Source organism: Puma concolor, chromosome E1 (genome assembly GCF_028749965.1).
Source record: "Puma concolor isolate L17-30 chromosome E1, mPumCon1.1.hap2, whole genome shotgun sequence".
Taxonomy (NCBI): Eukaryota; Metazoa; Chordata; class Mammalia; order Carnivora; family Felidae; genus Puma; species Puma concolor.
Window position 1 is genome coordinate 49,980,610 of NC_141680.1, and position 25,703 is coordinate 50,006,312.

Sequence of the window (25,703 nt, forward strand, 5' to 3'; positions counted from 1 at the left end):
AGTCATGATTTATATTATTACCATGATTATTATTGTTATTCTCCGAGGTATTTGATCTGCTAATGTTTTATATGGGCTTTTCACATCTGTGTTCTTAACAGAGATTGGTCTATCAGTTTCCTTCTTGCACTACTGTTCAGTTTTATTGTCAAGGTCCAGGTGGTAGACACTGTCAGTTACCTTCCCAGAAGTCTCCTCTCATTTCCTCCCTTTCTTAGAGCAAGATTATGCCTCTTGGACATCTTTCTCTCTCTCTCTGTTTTTAAGATTTTTGTTTTTAAGTAATCTCTCTACGCCCAACGGAGTGCGGTATCGAGGTCACAACCCAGAGATCAAGAGTCACGTGCTCTACCCTGAGCCAGCTGGGTGCCAGACTCTTCATCAGGGAGGAAAACCTTACATCTCGTTGGCCAGAACTAGGTCACATGGCCATCCCTAACTGCAAAGGAGGCCAAGAAAGGGAGTATGGACATTTTTATCCCATGAATTATTTAAAAATTTTTCCATTTCTGAATGATGAGGAAGTTGACTTGTTGTTGTCAATTTCTTATTGTAGGGCTTTGTAACCAGCAAACAGGATCTACATCATACTGACATTGTGGTAGTTGTTGAGACTGATTTCTTGCCTAGTGTGTCATCAGTTTTTTCTACATTTTCATGTGTTTATGAAAAGCAGGTTGGTGGGGCACCGGGGTGGCTCGGTTGAGCGTCCAACTTCGGCTGAGGGCACGATCTCATGGTTCATGAGTTCGAGCCCCACATTGGGCTCTACACTGACCGTGTAGAACTTGCTTGGGATTCTCTATCCCCCTCTCTCTCTGCCACTCTCTCTCACTCAAAAATAAACATTAAAAAAAAAAAGAAGAAGTAGAAAGAGAAAAGCATGTTGGTACTAGGGTCTATTAATGTCCACTACATCAAAGTTCTAATTCTGCTGTTTACATCTGCTCTACGTGTGCTAAATTAATTTGGCTATTTGCTCTATCCATTTATTCAACAGGTATATGACAATCTCCAGTTATAACTTCAGGCTACCTGTGATTTTTGTCAGTGTGGTCCTATGTTTGTTGAGCTGGTTCAGGTGTGGGATTTAACTTACAAACCTTCAGTGTGACCACTGATATATTTTGCTTCATCTTACCATCAAAATTTATGTTTTTTTTTTTAAAGTTTATTTCTTTATTTTGAGAGAGAGAGAGAGAGAGAGAGAGAGTGAGAGGCAGTGAGCACAGAGGAGGGGCAGAGAGAGGGAAAGAGAGAATCCTAAGCAGGCTGCACGATGTCAGTGAAGAGCCCAATGAGGGGCTTGATGCCGTGAAACGTGAGCAAATATCAACAGTCCAATGCTTAACCAGTTGAGCCACCCGGGCACCCCCCAAATTGACATTTTTTGTTTACCATGCCTTTTGTAGGCTTGTCTCTGTTCTTACTCTGCTTTCTGTCTGATGGATCACATTTTCTCTTGGGAGTTTTGTAGTGTTTTACCATTTCTTTAGAGGTCATCTTTACATTTTTGAATATGCACACATGCCTTAAAAGTTTTTAAATCAATCAACATTTGTCTCCTCCTCTTAAAAAATATTAGCAACTGACAGTGTTTTTTTTACGATAATTACTACCCTCTCATCTTCTATCATTGTCCATTATTTAAATTCCAAGAGTATAGGCCCATTAGCAGGATTTTTAAAACATCCTATTGCTGATTCAGACTCATTGAGATGTTTACCAATTTCTTGGCTTATTACTTTTGGATCCTCCACTCCTCCTTCTTGGGCTCAATTTCCTTCTACTTCTAATAAAACCTTTAGTAGTTCTGTCCATGTGTGCCTCTCTGGTAACCTCTCTGAGTACTCGATTGTCAGGAACAATTTTTGTGCACGACTCTCAGCTCCAAGTCCCCGTTTGTAGGGGTCCAAACCCACATTTCCTGTCTCCTTATGGGCACGACATTCCCTGTATGTCAGTTCTGACATATCCCAGCATCTGGAGCCATAGCTCATCAGCTTTCCACTCTGGTTTGCATTTCCTCTTTATTTCTCGTACCTGAGGATTTCCCTTTCTTTGTTTTGAGCCAGCTTTATATTGTTATATTTCATCCTGTGTTTGTCACAGGAGGTGCGGGGCGGAGGGTCCACATTCATCTCTTTAGTTTCTATTACTGGAAGTCCAGATATTCTATTTATAACAAATTTCCCTCTTACTAATGTTTATTATTCTCCTTTAAAATAAACATCATATATTCTGATAGAGAAAACAGCCATGACACAGACAGCTGGACAGTTCTTGCTCTGTTTCAGGAAAAGATCGAGGTTTATTTTTTTTAAGTTTTTGTTTATTTATTTTGAGAGAGACAGACAGAGAGAGACAGAAAAAGAGAGTGGAGGTGGGCCAGAGAGAGAGGAAGAGAGAATCCAGCCCTATGGGGGAAGGGGACAGAGACAGAGGGAGAAAGAATCCAGTGCTATTAGAGAGAGAGAGAGAGAGAGAGAGAGAGAGAAAGAGAGAGAGTGGAGGAAGGACAGAGACAGGGAGAGAGAATCCAATGCTATTAGCGAGGAGGCTAATGTAGTGAGGGCTCGATACCACAAACTTTGAGATCAGAACCTGAGCTGTAATCGAGAGTTGGATGCTCTGGCACAAGAACAGACACTCAGGGGCACCTGGTGGCTGAGTCGGTTAAGCATCCGACTTCAGCTCAGGTCATGATCTCGTGGTTCATGAGTTCCAGCCCCACATTGGGCTCTGTGCTGACAGCTTGGAGCCTGGAGCCTGCTTCGGATTCTGTGTCTCTCTTTCTCTGCCCCTCCTCAGCTCACTCTCTGTCTCTCTATCTCTGTCTCTCAAAAATATATAAACATTAAAAAAACTAAAAAAAAAAAAAAAGAAGAACAGACACTCAGATCAATGGAACAGAATAGAGAACCCAGAAATGGACCCACAAACGTATGGCCAACTGATCTCTGACAAAACAGGAAAGACTATCCAATGGAATAAAGACAGTCTCTTCAGCAAGTGGTGCTGGGAAAACTGGACAGCGACATGCAGAAGAATGAACCTGGACCACTTTCTTACACCAGACACAAAAATAAACTCAAAATGGATGAAAGACCTAAATGTAAGACAGGAAGCCATCAGAATCCTTGAGGAGAAAGCAGGCAAAAACCTCTTTGATCTTGGCCGCAGCAACTTCTTACTCAACGCGGCTCTGGAGGCAAGGGAAACAAAGCAAAAATGAACTACTGGGACCTCATTAAAATAAAAAGCTTCTGCACAGCAAAGGAAACAATCTGCAAAACTAAAAGACAGAATGGGAGAAGACATTTGCAAACGACATACCAGATAAAGAGTTAGTATCCAAAATCTGTAAAGAACTTACCAAACTCAACACCCAAAAAACAAATAATCCAGTGAAGAAATGAGCAAAAGACATGCATAGACACTTCTCCAAAGAAGACATCCAGATGGCCAACCGCCCCATGAAAAAATGCTCAACATCATTCATCATCAGGGAGATACAAATCAAAGCCACACTGAGATACCACCTCACACCTGTCAGAATGGCTAACATTAACAACTTGTGCAACAACAGATGTTGGCGAGGATGCGGGGAAAGAGGATCTCTCTTGCACTGCTGGTGGGAATGCAAACTGGTGCAGCCACTCTGGAAAACAGTATGGAGGTTCCTCAAAAAACTAAAAATAGAACGACCCTATGACCCAGCAACTGCACTACTAGGTCTTTATCCAAGGGATATAGGTGTGCTGTTTCAAAGGGACACATGCACCCCCATGTTTACAGCAGCACTATCGACAATAGCCAAAGTATGGAAAGAGCCCAAATGTCCATCGATGGATGGATGGATAAAGAAGATGAGGTGTACATATACAATGGAGTGTTACTCGGCGATCAAAAAGAATGAAATCTTGCCATTTGCAACTACGTGGATGGAACTGGAGGATATTACGCTAAGTGAAATTAATCAGTCAGAGAAAGACAAATATCATATGACTTCACTCCTATGAGGAATTTAAGAGACAAAACAGATGAACATAAGGGAGGGGAAACAAAAATAATATAAAAACAAGGAGGAGGACAAAGCATAAGAGACTCTTAAATATGGAGAACAAACAGAGGGTTACTGGAGGGGTTGTGGGGGGGGGGATGGGCTAAATGGGTAAGGGGTATTAAGGAATCTACTCCTGAAATCATTGTTGTGCTATATGCTAAGTAATTTGGATGTAAATTAAAAAAAAAAAGAAAATCAAAAAAGGAAAAAAAGAGTTGGATGCTCAACCTGCTGAGCCAACACAGACACCCCAGTATGAAGTTTTCCAATTCTTTTTTTTAATTTGGTATGTAGGGAACATTTCCTAAGCAATAATTTAGGAAAAGGCAATTGTCTGCCAAGGAATGGAATTTTCCATAGGTCTGTATCTATTTTCTCACATCATGCTCACTCCTCTTCGCTCTACACAGGTGATTCCTGCTCAGTATTTGATTTTCACCCTCCACACTAAGAATGCCAAAGCAGCACGTTGAGAAACCAGTCTCTGTAAGGAAGTCATCCCCAGACCAGTCCCAGAGCTCAGCTACTCTTGCGAATCGGCAGCTGGCTGGAGGCTGAACGGGTTCCAAATCCTGCGAATTCACAGCTCCTAATAGATGAATAAGATCGATCTCATTTGCATTTCATCGGGACTCAGGAATTCCCTGATACTGCATCCCTGGGTAGATTAAAACATGTCAGTTTAATCAGCCCATGGCCTTCACTGTCAGGATATCGGCCTGAGAGATTTCCACACACCGTAGTGACAGGACCCAAATGCACCCATCGAGAAGGAATAGTACACTTGAGCTTGCTGGAAGGTGGAGGCCATGTGGGCATGGCAGAGTCCCAGTGTGGCTCCTCTCAGAAATGGCTCATGGTCAAGGCACAAAGAATGGATAAATATTCACGAGTATCAGGGAATAAACTGGGGCGCTGTCCAGTTATTATGTTGGAAATGCTTTCTGAATAATCACATCGGGGCCAACAGGAGGAGCCGTAGGTGGGGGTAAAGAGTATGCACAGAAACGGTAGCAAAGACCAAACCAGTCATCCACTGGTTCACTGGAGCAGACAGTTAATTCCAATAAAATATATTTCCAGTGAGTATACACATGTCCTGACCTGGAAGAGAAAAAATGGAAGAAAACGGGCTGGAAATGGGTATTGGGTGGGGAGAAGATCAGACAAGCCCCGATAATCAACTATGCCATTAATGGTAAGAAAACACCAAGAGATTAAAGAATACGCTTTGCAAAGCAGAAACGGCTGTCCCGACGAGTGCTGGGTTATCATCCTTGCTTGTTTACCCTTCCAAAGAAGCAACGACAAGCGTTCATTGTCAGTTCCCTTTGTGAACACCCGAGTGGTCACCTGGCAGGAACGAGAACGCTTACCAAATCAAGACCCCAATGGCACACTGCGATCTTCGGCACGTCTCTACAACCCTCAGGCAAAGCCATCTCTTTCCCGCTGCTAACACCGAACCAGGGGTAGGAGACAAAGCTCTGTAACCCTTTAGACCAAATTTCATCTGAACATGTCATCCAGCGGGTGGGAAATGGAAGAGGAAAGCCCCTCCTCATGAAAATGCAGTTGGGGACTCTCTTGCCGAAGGCAGGGGACTCTGTTTTGGGGAAGCTACGAGACTGGTGGATGGAGCGGGCAAATGTAGTGACTTTTCAGGTCACCTTTTTATCCCACACACCGCCTCCAGCTCGGCCGTGGGGTGGCGTGGGAGAGCCTGCAGGTGGATGGCCGGCTGCCGTGACTTACCTGTTGAGATACACCCGCTTCTCGGTGAACTGCCCGTTGCCATGGTGAGGATCCTCAAAGGGCTCATTCTGGACCACCTCCACCCCTTCTCCTCGGTCGCTCTGTTCGTGGCTGTGCTTGCTGATCATGTACAGCTGTCCGATTTTGTACTACAAAACACACAGTGAGAGAAAGGTCAGCCCCGCCGCTTGCCTTCGAAAACATCCCCCCCAACTTCCACGGCGTGGCAAGCAACTATGGTCAGCACTTTCTGCCAGAAAAGAAGGCAGACACGTGGGCCTGGCGTTGTTTTTCCTCCGGAGTGGGGAGGAGAACCAGTTGTGAGTAGAGTGTAGATACGGCGTGTTCCTGTGAATGTTCTACATCACCCTGGTGATGCTTGCCGGGGTGGCTGGCAGACTAAGCGGCCGGGGGGGGGGGGGGGGTGCGCGGAGCATCAGCCCTACAGGGTTAAATGGTGCTAAAGTCTGATTTTGTTTGGCAACAAACAGGCCAGGATGTGTTATTTCTGTCCCTTCTCTGCCTAATTAACTGCATTGCTGGGCAGAAGTGGACTAGATGTCACCTAACTCTTTCGTCATCAGTCTCAAACTCTCCTGGAGTTCTCTGTCCCCTAGATCTGCAGTTCTCAAGAGTGGCTGGACATTAGAATCACCTCGAAGCTTTAGCAAACTCCAGATGACCGAGCCCCACCAAGAATGGAACCTATATTCTACAGACTGATCCGCAAAGAGGCGAATCTACAGAGTCTTTAACTCTTTTTTATCCAATTGCATCCACAGTGTGGATCCTTCCAGCCTGAGGTTCCCAGAAGCCACGTCTACTTACAGGAAAATGATAATAAGGAGCAACATACAATGGGAACATTCTCTGCCCTGTCTGCATTTTTCAACTGTTCCACTCTCCTTCCTGCCTCTCTGAAAACCCCAGGGCCAACAGGCATTTCTTCCCCCTGTGTACTTTCCACATGGCAAAACTAATTTGATGGAAAGAGAGAGAGAGAGAGAGAGAGGAGGGGGTCAAATGCCTTTTGCAAAAAGGATGTCTGCTCAGAGCCAGGAGACAGGATGCTGTGGTCCTTCGGGCAGATTTGGTGTGAAAACAACAGACACACAGTGTCACTATCATCAAGGCCCCTGGGATTGGGAAAAGGGGCTTGGGTCTGTAGCAAAATAATGGTGGGTTGTTCTGGGTTGTTCCCCAAAGCGCCCAGGCCGGCAGGGCTGTAGGTCTCCTATCTGTGTGCCTAAGAGAGAGAAACAGATTTTAAATTAAGGGGGCAGATGAAATGGACAAATCAACCAGTGCGGTCAATTCTAAGGCTGAGAAGACACACACCTCCGAAGGTCCCTCTTTCGCTGTGAGGCAGGTGCAGGGAGGGGAGTGTGAAGACGAGCTGAAAGCCTCTGGTCTGAGACCAGCCCTGGGGGCCAGGCCAGTAACCATGACAATGGGAACGGCAGGCTGGGTCTCCTCAAAGGGCAGTGCCACGATTCTGTGCCATACGCCTCCCCAGGATGATCCGCACTTACAATGCTTTTCACATGAGCGTGTATGTGCGTACATGCGTGCACGTGCTGTGCACAATCGGGGGGAAGAGGGGGTGCTGAGGAGAAACACAGGAAGGGGAGAGAGAAACATCAAAGATAAAATCAATCTTTGAGTTTATTTTCAATCAGAAGTTTGACCTGGCTTCCCCTTAGTAACTCTGGCTCTTACTTTTGCTCATAAAGACTAACTACGGCTCTTTCAAAAAGGAAGACAGTAAAGGGGCGCCTGGGTGGGTCAGTCGGTTAAGCGTCCAACTTGGGCTTGCGGTTGGTGGGTTCGAGCCCCGTGCCAGGTTCTGCGCTGGCTGTGCGGAGCCTGCCTGGGATTCTCTCGCTTTCTCTTGGTCCCTCCCCAGCTTGTGCTCTCTCTCTCACACAATAAATAAATACACTTTTTAAAGTAAAAACAAAAACCAAAGGCCACCAAGGGCTTTAGTTGGGGGTGGGGGAGGGGTCTGGCAGAAGGGGCGTGTCTTCAGGAGCTCCAGCCCACTCCCATGTGAAGAATGCATGGCATTAAGGACAATGCCTGACAACAGAAGAGCCGTCCCTGGTTCAAGCGCTTCTGCTCTGTGGAGACTGGAAACGGGCCGAGGCGGCCGGCAGCTGATTCACCAGTGGCCAGAGAAGGGCCCGTCTGCTCAGCCTCATTGATCATTCCAGCGGCTCCTGAACGAGCCACTGTGGGGCAGACACCAGCCTTAGCTCACTAAGATAACGTCAGTCTGGGGGCGACCGACAGACGCTGGATGCAGTGGGTGACATTACTGGGGGGTGGCGGGACACTCAAGGCCAGACACGGAGATGGCCAAGGGTTCTGCAGCTGTCGCTCCTTTCCCTCCCAAGCAAATCAGGCCTGCTCTGCTGGTTGTGACCGTCTGAGCTGGGCCATCCAGAAGCACAGGTTTTGCCGTTGTTTTTAAAGCCACAAATTAACTCACAGACACATGCATCGAGCAGTTTCTCAGTGACGCGGTAGAGGGTAGGACAGATGGTCCCTGAACCATTTATCTCAAAGTCGGCAGACATATTCCTCAAAATGTTGGATCCCAGGCCATTCTGGTGCTTTGACATCCAGACCCTTGGGGAAGAGGCAGTTGGGGACCGGGCTCGGATGCACACTGAATGCTGAGAGCCACTGGGGCAAATTCGGCGAAGGCATTCACAGCACTTACGGGGTACCTGACGGTACTGAAGCCAAAATGTTCCATCTTTAGGGGACCCGTCTTTTCTTTCCTCCTGAATACCATTTTTTTGCAAGGCTCCATCCCTAGTTTAGTGAAAATACCACCTTCCTCATCACTGTCTCCAAACAAACTTTGCCAAATGAAGGCTGCAAATCCAAAGATTCAGAAGGACTCTTAAGAAAGCCAGTGAACTGAACTGATAACAGATCCAGTCACTTCATGCTCACGATGACTTCCAAATTAGGAAACTGAGTCTCGAGAGAGGGTTGACTTTCTCCGGGGCCACGTGGCTTCTAGGTGGCAGAGCTGGGACGTGACCGCAGGTCTACTGTTTCTTCTTTACCCACCTTCAGCCTTTGTTTCTCTGACAAGTGAATCGCTTTAACACATCTGGGCCTCACCATGATTTTGGGAGAAGTGATGGATGAGTTCCATCGCTTCTGAACTTTGCTATTTCAGAAGCCGAATAACCAAAGCCTGATACCATGTGAAAGACCCAGGTTGTTTAAACTGTGCTCACATACGGACTTGTGGAGGAAGTAAGCTCAAACTTTGTAAGATCTATTGTTCTAACTCCAGAGTCTGGGTAATCATCATTACAGGCAATCACGATTCCAGACAGCTCTGTGCTGCAGGGCTGAGCCTCCGTGTGAGCCGTCATCGGAACAGCTACCCCAAATAATGATCTCTATTGTCAAAAAAAAAACACAAAAACATCATGGGGATTCAGATCCTTCCCACTTGCACACAGTGCCACAAGTTTGAGAGAGCTGCACAGTTTAAGAAAAGGCACAAACGTATCTGGGGAAGCCAAGGGTTTTTCTCAGTTTGTCCTATTGCAAACTCTCCGAATGGGCACAGTCAAGTGACTCAATATAGTTCGACCTCAAATCTTGATCTTAGAAAAGGTGACCCCGAGCCAGAACCTCTGGGTATATAGTTTATTAACTGAGCACCACCAACACCTGAAATGTCCTCCTTGCCAGAATTACTAGACCCAAAGTTTTAGGCTCAGGAGAACCGCGAGCTATGATTTTTCACTAAATTGCACCCCCATCCCCTGCCATCCCCCGCTGCCAGTGCTGCACTCAGGCTCTCATATATCTCCACCCTAAAGCACCAACCAAGCGGGTGTCATCTTCCAACCAATCTCTGTCTCATCCCTTCCTGTCCCCTTTCTCTTCCTCCATTGGTCTCAATGCCATTCCTAAATATCAAGATGTGAAAAGTGGGGCAACCCTTTGTAATACACATGACCCATTCTGAATGGAGTCCTTCCCCAAAGATATGACTCAGGACATCAAAGCCCCAGCCCAGGAATCAGAATTTACACGTGCTTTTGCCTTTACCATCAAAATGGATGAATGCCACATAACCACATAACCACGGGGAAACATCTGGCCCTCTGACTTAACATGATACCATGTGGTTTTTCCAGCTGTGAAATGGGCGCAATTCCTGCCTGTCTCCGCTCTGGCAGTGTGGAGAGAGGAACGAGCAGGGGGTGACACAATTTGGCATTCTTGGGACTTTCCCACGGGGTTCACATCACTGTAAATGCTCTGTCAAAACGCTTCCAGCTTTCTCCACTCTCAACACGTGGACCTCGAAGCAACTGCCTTACGATGTGCAAAGAGCCCGCCGAAAAGAGAGTCCGAGATGTTCTATCTTCAGGTGCCCTGCGAGCTTCACACCAAGTGGTGCCAAAGTTGTAACTGCACACAGGAAGGGAGATACAATGAGTCTAGCTTTTCACCGCCTCAGAAAACTAGGGTCTAGAGCTGAGTGTATTCTGTGATCCATAGCACAGCTAAGGTATCGGGACAATGTTCTGGACCAGCGGCCGGCAAACCGTGTGGGCTGTTTCTTGTTTGTTAAATGAAGTTGTGGTTGTGGTTGTTGTTAAATTACAGTTTCGATGGAACACGGCTCTACTTCTTCATTCTGTGGCTTTCGCCGCACGGCAGTAGCATTGAGTACTTTCGACACAGACTGCATGGCCTGGCAAAGTTGAAAATATTTACTGCCTGACTCTAAAAATAAATAAATAAAAATAAAAATAAAAATAAAAATAAATAAATAAATACAAATAAAATAAACATTTAAAACTGACAGGGGCGCCTGGGTGGCTCAGTCAGTTAAGCGTCTGACTTCGGCTCAGCTCGTGATCTCGCGGTCTGTGAGTTCGAGCCCCGCGTCGGGCTCTGTGCTGACGGCTCGGACCCTGGAGCCCGCTTCGGATTCTGTGTCTCCCTCTCGCTCTCTGCCCCTCCCCTGCTCACGCTCTGTCTCTCAAAAATAAATAAGTGTTAAAAAAAAAAAAACTCAAACTGACACTTGACTCAGCTATTAGAAAACTTTTACACAAGGTCGAAACACCTTGGGCATGTGAATCTACTTTTTCAACTGGGAATTTTTATGAAATTTAAATTCAGATCAGATGCCACCGATGAAAATTTAGCATCTGACTTGGGATTGCTGTCAGTGTAAATGCACACTGGATTTTGCGGACTTGGTAACAACAACAACAACAAATGTTTTTACCCCTAATTTCTATGTTGATTACATATTGAAATGATAGTAGTTTGGATATACTGGGTAACTGAAATCCATTCTCAAAATGAACTTCACCTGTTTCTTCTTACTTTCATGTGGCTACTAGAAAAATTTTAAACCACTTTCAATGGAAACCACTGCGGCTTGCATTTGTGGCTCACATAGCTCTGTTGGACGTGCTGGTCTAGACCCTGATCTAGATCAATGGGGTCTGAGGCTCAAGCCATTAGGCTGCACTAAGACTCGTTGAGGCTGGCTGGTCAGGAAAGCGTTTCCATGCGTTTCCAAGCTAACAAAGTGGAACACGGACAATTAGGGATACATTTGGAGAAGCTTCCCTTTTCTTCTTCTTTTTTTTTTTTTTTTTTTTTAGTGTTTATTTTTGAGACAGAGAGAGAGAGAGAGAGAGAGAGAGGGAACCAGAATCCAAAGCAGGCTCCAGAGCCAGACGTGGAGCGCGAGCTCATAAGCTGTGAGATCATGACCCGAGCTGAAGTCAGATGCCCAACCGACTGAGCCACCCAGGTGCCCCAAAGCTTCCCTTTTCTGAGGACTGGCGATTACCTGGACCTCTAGAGAGGTGATAATTGCTCACCGCATGCTATGGTGGAAAGCACTGGGGTTTTAAAATCGAAACCTGGAGCTGAAGTCCTGATTTTGCCTTTGATTAGCTTTGTAACCTTAGACAATTTATTTATCTGAGCCACAGTTTCTTATCATTAGAATGGGACTAACAAAATACCTCACAGGCCATGGTGAGAATCAAGTGAGAAGAAACTTACAAATTAAAAAATGCCTTGTAAAATGTAAAACTGTCCCCAAACCGCCGTAGTTACCGCTCCTTCTGTTGTTGGGCAATGCATCTGGCTGGGTCTTGAGATCTGTTTTGCCCATTTCCCTGTTATGCTATGGCTCTGTAAGGGACACGCATGAGAACAGGGCATTGCCACATGCCCGTATGACGCAAAAACCAAAGAAAATCGGACCCTTTGCCCAAGACGATCTCTTCTTTCTGTAAAAATTTTCTTAGATGGTCGTCAGATTGAACACTTCCCAAATATAAAAAAGCCTGGGAACTTCCACTTACAAAGTAGTCAGTTTCACAGGGACAGAAAGTAGAATGGCAGTTGCGAGGGAGGATGGGAAGTTAGTGTGTAATGGGAAGATGGAACCGTCCTGGAGACAGACGGTGGTGATGGTCGCACAGCCCTGTGAGTGCACTCAATGCCCCTGAACCATACCCTTAAAAACGGCCAAGACAGTGAATTTTATGTGCGGTCTATTCCATGACAATCCTTTTTCTTTAAATGTCTTAATTTAGATTCCAGTTAGTTCGCGTAGTGTAATATTAGCTCCAGGTATACAACAGAATGATTCAACACTTTTGTATGTCACCCGGTGCTCATCACAAGTACACCTCTTCATCCCCATCACCTATATACCCACCCCCTGCCCTTTTCCTTTTTAATGTTTATCTTTTAAAAAAAAATTTTTTTTCTTAATGTTTTTATTTATTTTTGAGACAGAGAGAGACAGAGCATGAGCAGGGAAGGGGCAGAGAGAAAGGGAGATACAGAATCGGAAGCAGGCTCCAGGCTCTGAGCCATCAGCAGAGAGCCCGATGCGGGGCTCGAACTCACGGACCGCGAGATCATGACCTGGCTGAAGTCGGACGCTTAACCGACTGCGCCACCCAGGTGCCCCTAATGTTTATCTTTCGAGAAAGAGAGTGAGCACATGTGTGAGCGTGGGAAGGACAGCGTGAGGGAGACAGAGGATCCAAAGCAGGCTCAGCCCCATCAGCACAGAGCACGACACCCGGCTCGAATCCACAAACCAAGAGATCATGACCTGAGTGGAAATCAAGAGTCGCACACTGAACCCACTGAGCCACTCAGGTGCCCCCCTCATCCCAATTCTCAAAAAAGCCTGGGAACGTGTCATTCTTCAGTGAGTGTGGCTCCCACCTGCTTCCTCCCTCACGGTGGCCATCTAACAGAGAGTCTGTCTTTTTCACTATGAAAAAGAAAAAATATTTAAGGACAGGGACTTTCACATTTGATGGATCTTTGGTTTGGACGCTAATTTGAGGGTGTTGGGCTGTGCCAACACAGTTCTCTAAATTTGAGAACTTTAGAAAAGGATTTCTCTTAGAGACAATGTTGCATGAAATGCCCGATTCCTGCCCTGCTGGTTACTTGTCTGGCTCGTGATGCCCTAGAGTTAAATGTCTTTATTATTGTTATTTTTTAATGTTTATTTTTGAGAGGGAGAGAGACAGAGCATGAACAGGGGAGGGGCACAGAGAGAGAGAGACACACGCGCGTGCACACACGCGCGCGCGCACACACACACACACACACACACACACACACACACACAGAATCTGAAGCTGGCTCCGGGCTCTAAGCTGTCGGCACAGAGCCTGACCTGGGGCTCCAACTCATGAACCGCGAGATGAAGTTGGCCGCTTAACCGACTGAGCCACCCAGGTGCCCTGAGTTAAATGTCCTTGATATTGACATTCTGGAGGGTTCACAGTAACGATGCTCCCAAGTAACACAGTTTGACTATGACGACTTGCAAAGACCCTGACAGTCCAGAAAGAATGATTAAATACAAAATGCATGCTGATCCCCCCATCCCTAACATGCGTCCATGAAAACACCAGCTCCTTATTGAGAAAGGACCGTCTCATTTCATGACCCTCCCCCTCCATTTGCTAGTCAGCCTGGGGCTCCGACTGAGAGCAACTCTACAGCAAGACCAATTCCAAATCCTTTCCTTTTGGAAAGGTAGTGCGTGTTTTTGCTACCAAGGGCCGGATCTGACTTGGGTTCCACAAGGACATGGCTGCCAACCCCTTAGTCTTTCTGACTCTGTGATTCAATGTCCAGATTTCTCCAAGCAGACAAGGAGGTTTCAAAAAAAAAAAACCAAAAAGCAAAGGTGTAAGGTTCTCCGGTGTTTCGTCAGATCTCCCTGCCAGGTCAATAAACCACGAAAACCAATATCCGATCCCACAAGGAAAATACAAACTTGCAGCTCATATTTTCAAGATATCAGTGCATCATCGCATATTTATCTTTTCTCCTGGATTTTTATAAGCAGCCCTCTGAGGTGTCTTGTTTACGGAATACCTGTGTCATTATGCCAGGGTGCAGGAATGAAAAAGCTGATAAAAAGATTTAAGAAGGAGCTGGGTGATGGACTTTAATTCAAAAAAAAAAAAATTTTTTTTTGTGACAAACTCATAGAAATAGCATCATACACCGATGCTTAACCCGTCCTAAGTTTTGGACCCAACTGAATAGAAATAGAGCAATTTAACGCCAAGGGAAGGGCTCAGGATAGGCTTTATGCTGGTGCAAGCAGAAGTCTGCAACCCGTGGCTGCCACAAGACTGCAAATCATTTCCAGGACGCTCGGCGTAATCTACCTGACCCCGTAAGGGAAGGCAGCTACATTCTTCACAGTGCAGGAAAAAGCAAGAGTGCACATTTGATGTGCCCCTTCCAACACTGGCTCGCCTTTGGGGTGGTATTCTAGCCCCAAGAATTCATTTGATGCCAATATCGAATAGCCAAACTGGTAAGGTGCAGCATATATCGGCCACTTTATGAGAATCAGCTCGAGCAGGAGGGGTCATCCCCTCGTGTTTATAAATGAGAAGCTGGGGCACCTGGGTGGCTCAGTCGGTTAAGCGTCCGACTCTTGGTTTCAGCTCTGGTCACGATCTCCTGGTTCGTGGGTTCAAGCCCCGCGTCGGGCTCTGTGCTGACAGCATGGAGCCTGCTTGGGATTCTATCTCCCTCTCTCTCCCTGCCCCTCCTTGCTCTCTCTCTCTCTCTTTCTCAAAAATAAATAAACATTAAAAATATGTTAATATTATATATATATACATATATATATATATATATATATATAGGGGCGCTTGGGTGGTCCAGTCCATTAAGCGTCCGACTTCAGCTCAAGTCATGATCCCATGGTTCGTGAGTTCAAGCCCCACATCGGGCTCTGTACTGACAGCTCACAGCTCGGAGCCTGGGGCCTACTTCAGATTCTGTGTCTCCCTCTCTCTCTGGCCCTTCCCCTCTCGAGCTCTGTCTCTCTCTCTCTCTCTCAAAAATAAGCATTAAAAAAAATTTTTAATATATATGTGTGTGTATATATGTGTGTGTGTGTGTGTGTGTGTGTGTGTGTGTGTGTGTGTGTGTATATTTATGAAGCTGAACGAATTAGTCATTATTGACTGCCATGAAGAACCAAAGATAGGACATGCTAGAACTCAACTCAAGGCCACAGGGGTAGCTGGCCTTCACGGCAGAATGCGAGATTTCTCCATACCGTGGTTGTGGGGACAAGCCTTGGTTCTGGAGAGCCTTGTCCGTCCTGGCTTGTGCACTGAACAAGCACTCAGTGTGTGCCAGGCCCCGGAGGCGCTGGAAGCAGAGCTAGGAACAAGACAGACCTCGTCTCTGGCGAAGAGGAGGCTTTCCACACGAGCTCCGCCGTGAAGACAGAAGGCTTTGAGCTGCAAGAAGCGGAAGCTTCCATCTCAGCTATCAGACCGTTTGCTGAGAAACCAACCGCAACTCAGATAAGTGGAGAGAGGTCTGGGGACAGGTCTGACCTCTGGAAAGCAATCAAGGCACTTGTGTTTACTACTGAACATAAACCCACAGCCAATCACAAGGCCCTAAAGGGGAAAGACTGAGACAGAACTGTCCTGGGAAATGAATCCTGCACCTTCTCCTTGCTTCCCCCTTGCCAGTGCTCCTCTCCTTAACTTTGGCCCCATAATCAAAGGGAGAGCGGTCCGTCTACTATGCAAGCAACAGGGTCTTTCCAGAATTAGGGTCTTTCCTGTTTGCGAAACCTATTATGGCACCTATCCATCTTTTAGGAAAATGACCAGTAGCATCCAGGGAAGCTGTTGTACTGGCTAAAAGTTGAAATAGACTTGCAGGAATGATAGCAATTAGTTTTAGTGTCTTTGAGACCTTCTGAGAACAGAAGCGCAATTGAATGCAAAGAAAAGCACTTGCTGCTTCATATACAACTGAACAATGGGAGCTCTCGCTGTGTTCAAAGAGTTATTCAAGCCACTTCATGCCTAGAATAACATTTGAAGGTCACCGAACTCCTTTGTTTGCTTAAGTGTTAGCTGCCTCTGCGAACTGTCTAGCAATGCGGAGAGTTACGACCAGGTTGTAACCGGGGATCTAAGTATGGAAAGTTCCAATACCTTTCTTCACCTCGCTTTGGAAGAGAGGCCCCAGGCTGCACACTCATGGTACCTGTAGCCCAGAGGCAGCCGGCATTTGTAGGGTACGTGGCTGGCTGCAGGGAAGGCACTATTCGTTAATGGCAATGGCAGCCTGAGGGTGTTTCGTCCTTGCTTAAAAGAAGCAGATAACTGATAGAGAAAGGCAAATGGCAGTCAAATCCTGCTCTCCTGAGACACTGAATGAAATAGGCAAGACAGAGGAAATCGGGTACAATTTCAGAAATTACTACGTTAAGAAATCTATCTTCTGAGCTCCTCTTGCATTCTGGATTTATGACCTGGGGAGGTAGTTTATCAACCGGCACCTTTGAGGCCAACCACGGTGGCCCTTCTGACTCTCTGTAAACTTGTTCCGGCACCCCCCCCTCCCCCAACAAGTCCCCAAGGCAACACCAGCATGAAAGAGAATGTATCAAGTTTCAAAGGGTTGACAGCAAAGAGAATGTGACAAACAAAATGAGGAGCAGGAAGTGATGGTCTTCATAGGATCCTTACCCCCCCCCCCTTTTTTTTTTACTGTGGTAAAATATACATTACCAAAATCGACCGTTTTAACTATTTAAAAAAAATTTTTTTTTTACATTTATTCATTTTTGAGAAATGGAGCACAAGTGGGGGAGGGGCAGAGAGAGAGGGAGACACAGAATCAATCCAAAGCAGGCTCCAAGCTCCATCCGAACTGTCAGCACAGAGCCCGACACGGGACTCGAACTCACAAACTGAGAGATCATGACCTGAACCGAAGTCGGACGCTTAGCCGACTGAGCCACCAAGGCGCTCCATTGTTTTAACTATTTTTAAATGTACAATTCAGTGGTGTTAAGTACATTCACAATATTGTTCGACCACGACCACCACCCATTCCCAGACTTTTTCATCATCTCAAGAAGAAACTCCATACTCATCGGACAACAACTTCCAATCCCTCCCAACTCCTCCCCCCACCCCCATGACCTCTAATCTCCTGTCTGTCTCTATGTATGGACTTGGCCATTCTAGGTACCTCGTATGAGTGGAATCACGCAACATGTGTGTGTCCTTTTGTGTCCGGCTTCTTCCACTTGGGCATAATGTCTTCAAGGTTCATCCATGTCGTAGCGAGTGTCAGAATTTCATTGCTTTTTAAGGCTGACTAATAGTCCATTGTATGGATAGACCACATTTTGTTTATCCATACATCTGCTGATGGATATTTGGGTTATTTCCACCCTTTGGCTATTATTGTGAGTAATGCTGTTACAAACATTGGTGTTCAAGTAAATAACTGTTTGAGTCCTGAGAATTGACTTATAACACGTGTGTATGGTTTATATTCAAAGGTTTGGGGTGAAAAAGCCATTCTTGGTAATTTTAATTTTTCTTTTTTTTTTTCTTGCAAATTAAGTAAGTCGCTTCTTATTCTATTTCAGGTGACAGCTACTCTTGAAAAAGTAACCCTGGAAATGACTTGAAACTCTGCAATAGATTATACAGATCTTCTCATAGCTTTTTTTCTTTTTTTCTTTTTTTTTGAGTACACAATTCAGTGGTTTTTAGTACATTCACAGGGCTGTACAACTATCACCGCTATCTAGTTCCGGAACATTTTCAGTCACACCCCACCCTTCCCTCCTCCCAGCTCCTATCAACCACCAACGTATGTTCTGTCTCTATGGATATGCCTACTCTGGATATTTTATACAGATGGTATCATTCAACATGTGGCCTTTTGTGACTACTTCTTTAATTTAGAATATTTTTTAATGTTTATTTATTTTTGAGAGAGAGACAGAGACGGAGAGTAAAAGCAGCGGAGGGACAAAGAGAGACAGGGACAGTTTCTGAAACAGGCTCTGCAGCTGAGAGCAGAGAGCCTGATGTGGGGCTTGAACTCACGAACTGCGAGACCATGACCCGAGCCACAGTCAGAAGCTCAAACGACTAAGCCCCCCCAGGGGCCCCTAGAATCGTGTTTTTAAGATTCATCCATGCTGTAGTATATATATCAGTATTTCCTTCCTTCCTTTTTTTTTTTTTTTTTTTTTTTTTTAAAAAACCCAAATAATGTTCCATTGCATGGAAACACCACATTTTGTTCATTCATTCCTCAGCTGATAGCCATCTGGGTGGTTTCCACTTTTGGGTTAGTAGAAATAATGCTGCTATAAACATAATGTGTACCAGCCTTTGTGTGGACATAGGTCACACGTCTTCAGTTTTCTTGGGTAGACACCTAGGGGTGGAATGGCTGGGCCACATGGCAAACTCTGTGTTTAACCTGTTGAGGAACCGTCAAACTGTTCTCCGCAGCAGCTGCCCCATTTTACATCCCTGCCGATAACGTGTCATCCTTACTTTTTGGGTGATAGGTGTTAAGTTACTTGTAGAAACGAGAAAAGTCAAACAAGTGACTTCGAAAGCCAAGAGTAAGCTACGGAAGGGTAAGGTTATCTTTGCTTCTGTCACCGTTATTTCACACGTGGGCACATCCAATGGACAAATACCATGGGCAACTATCCAGCCACATAGCCTCTTTTCATTACCAACGGAGAGCTAAACTGGGCACGACAGACTATTAGAAGCTACAGTAGCACATCCAAATCTACTGATTATGTGGCACAGACGGAAAGTGGAGAAGGAGTTAGGAATGGAGCAGAGCAGCGGGGTCTGCGGTTAGCCAGGAGGCGTCTCATGGGAAAAAAGGCTTCACCTGTGCCTAGATGGCACTAGCTTGGCAAGAAGAGGGAGGGAGGTCACAGCCTACAAGCAAATCCTACACACTTCCTTGTCCACAGCAAAACGTCGCTTCTTCCCAGGAGCCCTGACGATGCACAACAGAAATAATAATAATAAAAATGAAAAGTAACAATAATAAAATAATAAAAATATAAAATAATAACAAAAATAAAAGCCACCACCCTGTTCTAACTTCTCTAGGTCAGCATGGTTCTAAACTGTTTATACGTCTTCAATCCTCAACAACCCTTTGAGGTAGGTAAGTGTTTTGTGTTTTGTTTGAAGGTAAGTGTGTGTTGTGTTTGAAGATTTTTATGTTTAAGTAATCCCTACACCCAGGTGCCGGGGTGGCTCAGTCAGTTAAGCGTCCGACTCTTGCTTTCGGCTCAGGTCATGATCTCACAGTTTGTGAGTTCGAGCCCTGCATCGGGCTCTGTGCTACAAGTGTGGAGCCTGCTTGGGATTTCTCTCTCCCACTTTCTCTGCCCCCCCCCTTCGCTTGCTCTCTCTCTCTCTCTCTCAAAACAAACAAACAAACAAAGTAATCTCTACACCCAACATGGGGCTTGAACTCACAACCCCGAGATCAAGAGTTGCATGCTCTTCTAAGCCAGCCAGGCGCCCCAAGGTAGGTTAAGTATTTTTATCCCCATTTTACAGATAAGGAAACTGGTGCACAGACAGGCTGCACAACTTGCCCAAAGCTATGAAGCAGTTGAGTTGGGATTTGAACCCAGGGAGTCCGGCTCCAGGATTCACTGTCCCCTGTCTCTGGCATAATCTCCTCGGCCACTTGGGTGGCATCCAGATAAAAGGTTATTTATTTATAAGGCTGGAAAAAGTACCCTGTAAGGAACGTGAGTTTCCTCACCCTCCCGTGCTGCTGACAGTTTCAGGTTGATATTAGGAAGAGTTTTTTAAAGAGGTGGGAGACAGCAGTACCAAAGAGAGCAAGGAGAGAAGAGGTCACAGGGGGAGTTACCAGCGGGGACAAAATTAGAAGCCAGCAGCCCAAGGTTCTCAGCCCTCGTCCTGGAAAGCCTTCCTCCTACACACATCGTGACACACGGCAATTAAAAGAAGCATACCCACTCACAGAAATCCCCGAGATTTTAAAGTAAAAATTTAAATTAATGAGTCCATCTAATTTGGACGCACAAAATGCGTGGGTGGGAGACATTTCTGGAGCCGACGGCTGATGTGACAGTTACTTCGCGAAAAGGAAGAGAAGTTGCCTGCCTTCGGATTTGAATGTTTCCAAATGGGATTCTAAACCCCAGCCTGGAACAACACACAGGACGAGGGCTGAATATAGAGATTCTGTGGGAGAAAATCCCTTCGGCTCACCCAGTCAACCCATCGTGCAGGAAAATGAAATGGACTATCCCCTTCTAGTTCACCCTTCATGAGAGCGCGCCCAAGAAAGGCAGCGGGTTCCCTATCTAGCTCATACGCTCCTATCAATTGGAAATTAGATTCCTAAATGCGCTGTGGAGGACAGAATCATCTATTCAAAGACTTCATTAAGCTGTTGCAATGGATCTGAATCAGAGGGTTTGGGGACACACTGGGTGTGGAGTATATATGACCGTTTCTGCTCACTCCTCCAGAAGCAAGGTAAAATCTCAACCCCACCTATAGATCGCCCCCTAATAATGTGCCTTATAGGACTGTCCACAAGGCAAACCACAAACTCCTGGAAAAATCACATCGTCCCTGGTTTTCTTTTCTCTTCTTTCTCTGCCCTCCGCCCCATTCCCAGAGGAAGACAGTTCCAGAACTGCTGACAACCCCCCAGAGGAGGAAGGCCTTTCTTCCTTCCTCCTCTTGGGCAGATGGTATTTGCATACTGACATATTGTAAATCTAGTCACCCAGGTAACGGGCTCCAGTTAGCAACAGCGCAATGAAGGTCAGCCTGATTCCTTCTAAAATTAGAAGTCAGACCAATCTGATTTTTAACTGTTCAAGGTAGGATGCCCAGTTAGATGGCGAATTCGGTTCTTACAGTGAATTTTCACTTGGGAGATTCGGCACTAGTTAATAAAGGCCAGTTGGGGCATTTCAGCACGACACCGACATCGGTTTTGACATGTTGAATGAAGTTTCAGCCGCAAGAAGTTGCTGTTTTCTGTAAATAATCCTACTAGAACGCTAGTCTCTGTCAGTAAAGTCATCTTTGGCCTTGGCTCTCCCTTGACCTTCATAGTCAGTTGGTCGTTAAGGACTGCTGTTCTGTGCCAGGCATTTCAGCCTTTACGCAGTTGGCCTCTCCGACTCCGCTGTGGCCCCCTTTCCCTGCACAACCTCTCCCCACCCCCTTCCAAAGTGACTGGCATTGATCCAGGACCATCTTTTCCAGCCTCTTTTGTCCTGGTCCACAGGCATCCCTCTTACTGGGATCTGCTCCCTTCTTTTCCATCCCTGACCATGGACAGCGGTCTTGGACAGGCTTCAAGGAACGCATAGATGGTGTACAATCCTCCCCCCCACCATTAATTCTAAAAAGGTCCATGCGCCCCCAAAACGTGAAGACCCACCAACTGTCTAATTACAGATGGTACCTACACTGGCATTTCCCTCAATGATTTGAAGGAATGACAGTTCCAAAGGATGTTAAAATGGTGAGGGAAAAAGAGCTCCACAGTCAAGTGAGTGACTGTTTCAAGTGAGTGTGGGAAACACTAAGTCAAACAGAGTTGGATGGGTTTTTTTTTTTTAACTTTTTTTTTTTTTTTTTTTTAGTTTATTTATTTATTTCGAGAAAGAGAGAGAAAGCACAAGCAGGGGAGGAGCAGAGAGCAGAGACAGAATTCCACACGGGCTCCCGCACCATTCGTACAGAGCCTCACGCGGGGCTCGAACTCACGAACCTCAAGATCATGACCTGAGCTGAGACCAAGAGTTGGACGCTTAACCGGCCGAGCCACCGGGGCCCCTGCATGGGTTTCTAATGCAGGCTTTCTCAGGGCCTTTGCTGTACTGCCACGTGCCATGGATCACTGATTTCACAGTGGAGCCCCATTCCCAGCAGACACTTCTAAGTGGCCCTTGGTCTCCGATAGGAAAGTTGAGCTTTATTTCCCCCTAACAACCACCTAAGCCGTGCACTGCTTTGTGATAGTTCTTCCCTTATGGTTTTGAGCTACTTATGTTTTATTCTATATATTTAACCATTACTAGAAATTGTATCATTGCACTTCCACATTATGGCGTGTGTGTTTTATATCGTTTTATATCTGTCTCCCCTACTAGACTGGAAGCCACTTGATACTAGGCTACACACCTCGGTAACTTTACATCCCCAGGGCCAAGCTAGCCAGACCTTAGAAGTGTTGCAGAACTGGGGGCGCCTGGCCGGCTCAGTCAATGCAGCACCCGACTCTTGATCTCAGGGCTGTGAGGTCAAGCCCCACACTGGGTGTAGAGATTACTTAGGAAAAAAAAAGAAAGAAAGAAATGTTGAATAACTGAATGTATAAATGAAGGTTGATAACTGGATGATGAACTCCTTCAGAATACAAACTGCATTTTGACCTTCTTATATTCCCACGGCACCCAGAGAAGTTTTTCATATAGCAAAAGTCAATAAAATTTTTAAGACCTAAATTCCTTAGGAAATATTTATGGAACATCAGTTATGTCCTGGGTACCACGGACATTAATATGGTAACAGGCAATCGGGGAGCTTAGATTCCAGTAAGGGAAAGAGACATGTAAACAAAACATGATGGTAAAATATAAACACTCTAAAAGGAAGGGCAGGCTGTCTGGGAGCACAGGTGGAGTATTTCGTTCTGTACATGCTGGCAGGGAGGCGCGAGGGGTCAGTACTAGGATACTTGGGTTTGATGGTGGCACCCAGGTCCCCAACTGACCACATTTGGGGGGGCACATGGCCAAGAGGTAGCTCCAGTTGAGTGAGTACTGATACCCACCGGGTGAAGCTTTGGCCTCAACCCCAATGTGGATCCTAAGCCCCGGTGAATGGGCCTCCACCACCTGGAGCTGGTAGGTTCTTGTTGCCCAGGGAGAGCTGTGCCAGGGCCTACAGCCACACACGTGGCACGGCTGCACCATCCCCAAGTCTACGGTCAGAGCCCGGCCCTATGTTGTTACTCTGAGACCAAAGGGTGGATCCAAAGAAAAGAACACAGGAAAGGGGCGCCTGGATGGCTCAGTCGGTTGAGCGTCCAGCTTCGGCTCGGGTCATGATCTCATAGCTCGTGGGTCCAAAGCCCCGTGTCGGGCTCTGCGCTGACCGCTCAGAGCCTGGAGCCTGCTTCGGGTTCTGTGTCTCCCTCTCTCTCTGCCCCTAACCCACTTGCATTCTGTCTCTGTCTCTCTCAAAAATAAATAAACACTAAAAAACAAACAAACAAACAAAAGAAGAGAACACAGGAAAGAAAAGAATGGGAGTGCTCCTCTCCTTTATGAGAACTAGGACATGGCCAGTCTCATTCGCCCATCTGGCCTTCCAGGCAGGGCAACCTCAGAGTCCAAGAATCCCAGAACTGACAACCCGCAGTTCCGAGGGGAATCCTGGAGATCCCAAGAGACGGTATACGCCAAGGAAGACAGATGACGCTCCTAGACAGAAGTCCAATAGACGTTCCTCTCTTGACCCCTCCAAGAAGGTTCTTCCGCTCTTTAGGAAAGCAGTGAGGCAGAGGGTAAAACACCCCAACACCCAGGCCTGAGTATTTTTTAAAAAACGTCCAGTTTAAGACTGAGAACTACTGGGGTAACAGGAGGAGAGAAAGTGAGAAAGAAAGCCCTGTAGGGGCAGGCTGTTAGAACTGATTCATACATGAATCACATGTTCATTGCTTTGGCAGGTGGGGTGGGGTCAGTGAATGAAACCAATGGCTAAAACAACATAATTCCTCAGCAAATTAAACTCAGCAAATTAAACACTTGGGAATATCACTCGCCTATACATAGAAATATGCTTGTTTTAATATTTTTACCTTGGTACATGGGTACCAAGAAATATTCCTCTATGGTTTCCAAAACGACAGGGCCTTGTGGTGATGAATTACCAACGATACCCAGGTGCACGGGTTGGAGAGGACAGAAAACGGCATGGCATGGAAACCTGGAGAACCCATGCCCTGTCTACAGAAGGTAGCAGCAACCCAGCTCTCATGGATGTTTGCCAACATCTCCAAAATATTTCTCCAGAAAAGCTAGAAATCTAGATTTTTATATTAGTGGCCTAACTTCTAAATGTTGGCTCAGATTAAAACAAAACGAAACAAAACAAAACACAGGGGCGCCTGGGTGGCTCAGTTGGTTAAGCAACTGACTCCTGCTCAGGTCATGATCTTGCCCTCGGTGGGTTCAAGCTCCGCGTCGGGCTCTGTGCTGACAGCTCGGAGCCTGGAGCCTGCTTTGGATTCTGTGTCTCCCTCTCTCTCTGCCCCTCCCGCAATCGCGCTCTGTGTGTGTGTGTGTGTGTGTGTGTGTGTGTGTGTGTGTGTGTCTCTCTCCCTCTCAAAAATAAACATTAAAAAAATTTTTTTAAATCACAAACCTCACAACACTCTGAATAAACATAAAAAATTGGTAAGCAGCTACCTTTAGCTATATGGTTTTAACCTCCAATTACATGTAACTCAGTTACGATAAAAAGAACGGAGGTGCTTGGTCAGAATCATGCTGCCAAGGGTGACATTTAGAGGCAAGCAACTTCATTAGTGCTTGAGGCTCAGGGCGGTTATGGGAAAGGGGAAGATATAAAACACTGTAAATATCTGAGCACCGTAAATCCTTCGCCATCTCAATATTGCTACTGGTCAGAAAGCTTAAGTTAGAAAACAAAGGGCACAACTTATTAGAACAATAATAACAGTGATTAGTATTTCCTGAACATTTACACTGTAAGAGGCAAGGGCTAAGTGCTTTACACAAAAATTACCCCATTTAATCCTGAAAGACAAATTACCATCTCAGTTTTCAAATGAGGACACGGGGTGGGGTCGGGGCACACAGAGAAGTTAAGGAAAGCGTCAAAGGTCACGCCATCTGTGGAGCTGGGGGGTGACCTGAGTCTTTCCCGCTGCAAGTCCTGGGCTGGGCATCGCTCTGCAGCTTTGAGGCAGGGAGTGGTCTGAAGGAGAGAACGGACTGAAATATAGAATAAAAGTGGATAGTCAGTAGAGGTCTGGGCGGGAACCTAATGAAATAAAACGGGCCCATAAGCAAGTGAAAAACGTAAAACTTTTAACCTTGGGTCACCGGTATCGCCTCAGTTTAGCAATGAGGGAACAAGTGAAAAAAAAAATGTTTAGTGCAAACTCAACACCTATCAGATTAGTAAAGATTTAAAAGGCTACCCAGTGTTGGTGAGGTGGAGGGAACAAATCCTGAACCACACTGCTGGGGGGAGCAAGGTGGTTAGGAAGATGATCCGGCGATTAAAATTTAAGATGTTTATACTGTTTGACCTAGCTACTCTACCTAGGAATTTCTTCCAGAGAAGCTCTTATGCAATTGTGCAAAGATTTATATGCTTAAGATTCTTCACGGCTACATGATATGCAGTAGAAAAAAAGCTGGAAAAACTCCAGTTGTCCATCAGTG

General features: G+C 45.9%; 1 protein-coding gene across 7 annotated transcripts in view; it reads right to left on the reverse strand.

Annotated features, from left to right (window-relative positions):
* The window catches only part of PITPNC1 (phosphatidylinositol transfer protein cytoplasmic 1), a 270,127-nt gene that overhangs the window by 125,786 nt on the left and 118,638 nt on the right, over positions 1-25,703 (reverse strand). For all 7 annotated transcript variants that reach the window (XM_086687793.1, XM_086687795.1, XM_086687794.1 and 4 more), the window contains one exon: positions 5,822-5,970. In XM_086687793.1, coding sequence (XP_086543919.1) covers positions 5,822-5,949 — 128 coding nt within the window. In that variant the 5' untranslated portion in view covers positions 5,950-5,970. The remainder of the gene's footprint in view (positions 1-5,821; positions 5,971-25,703) is intronic.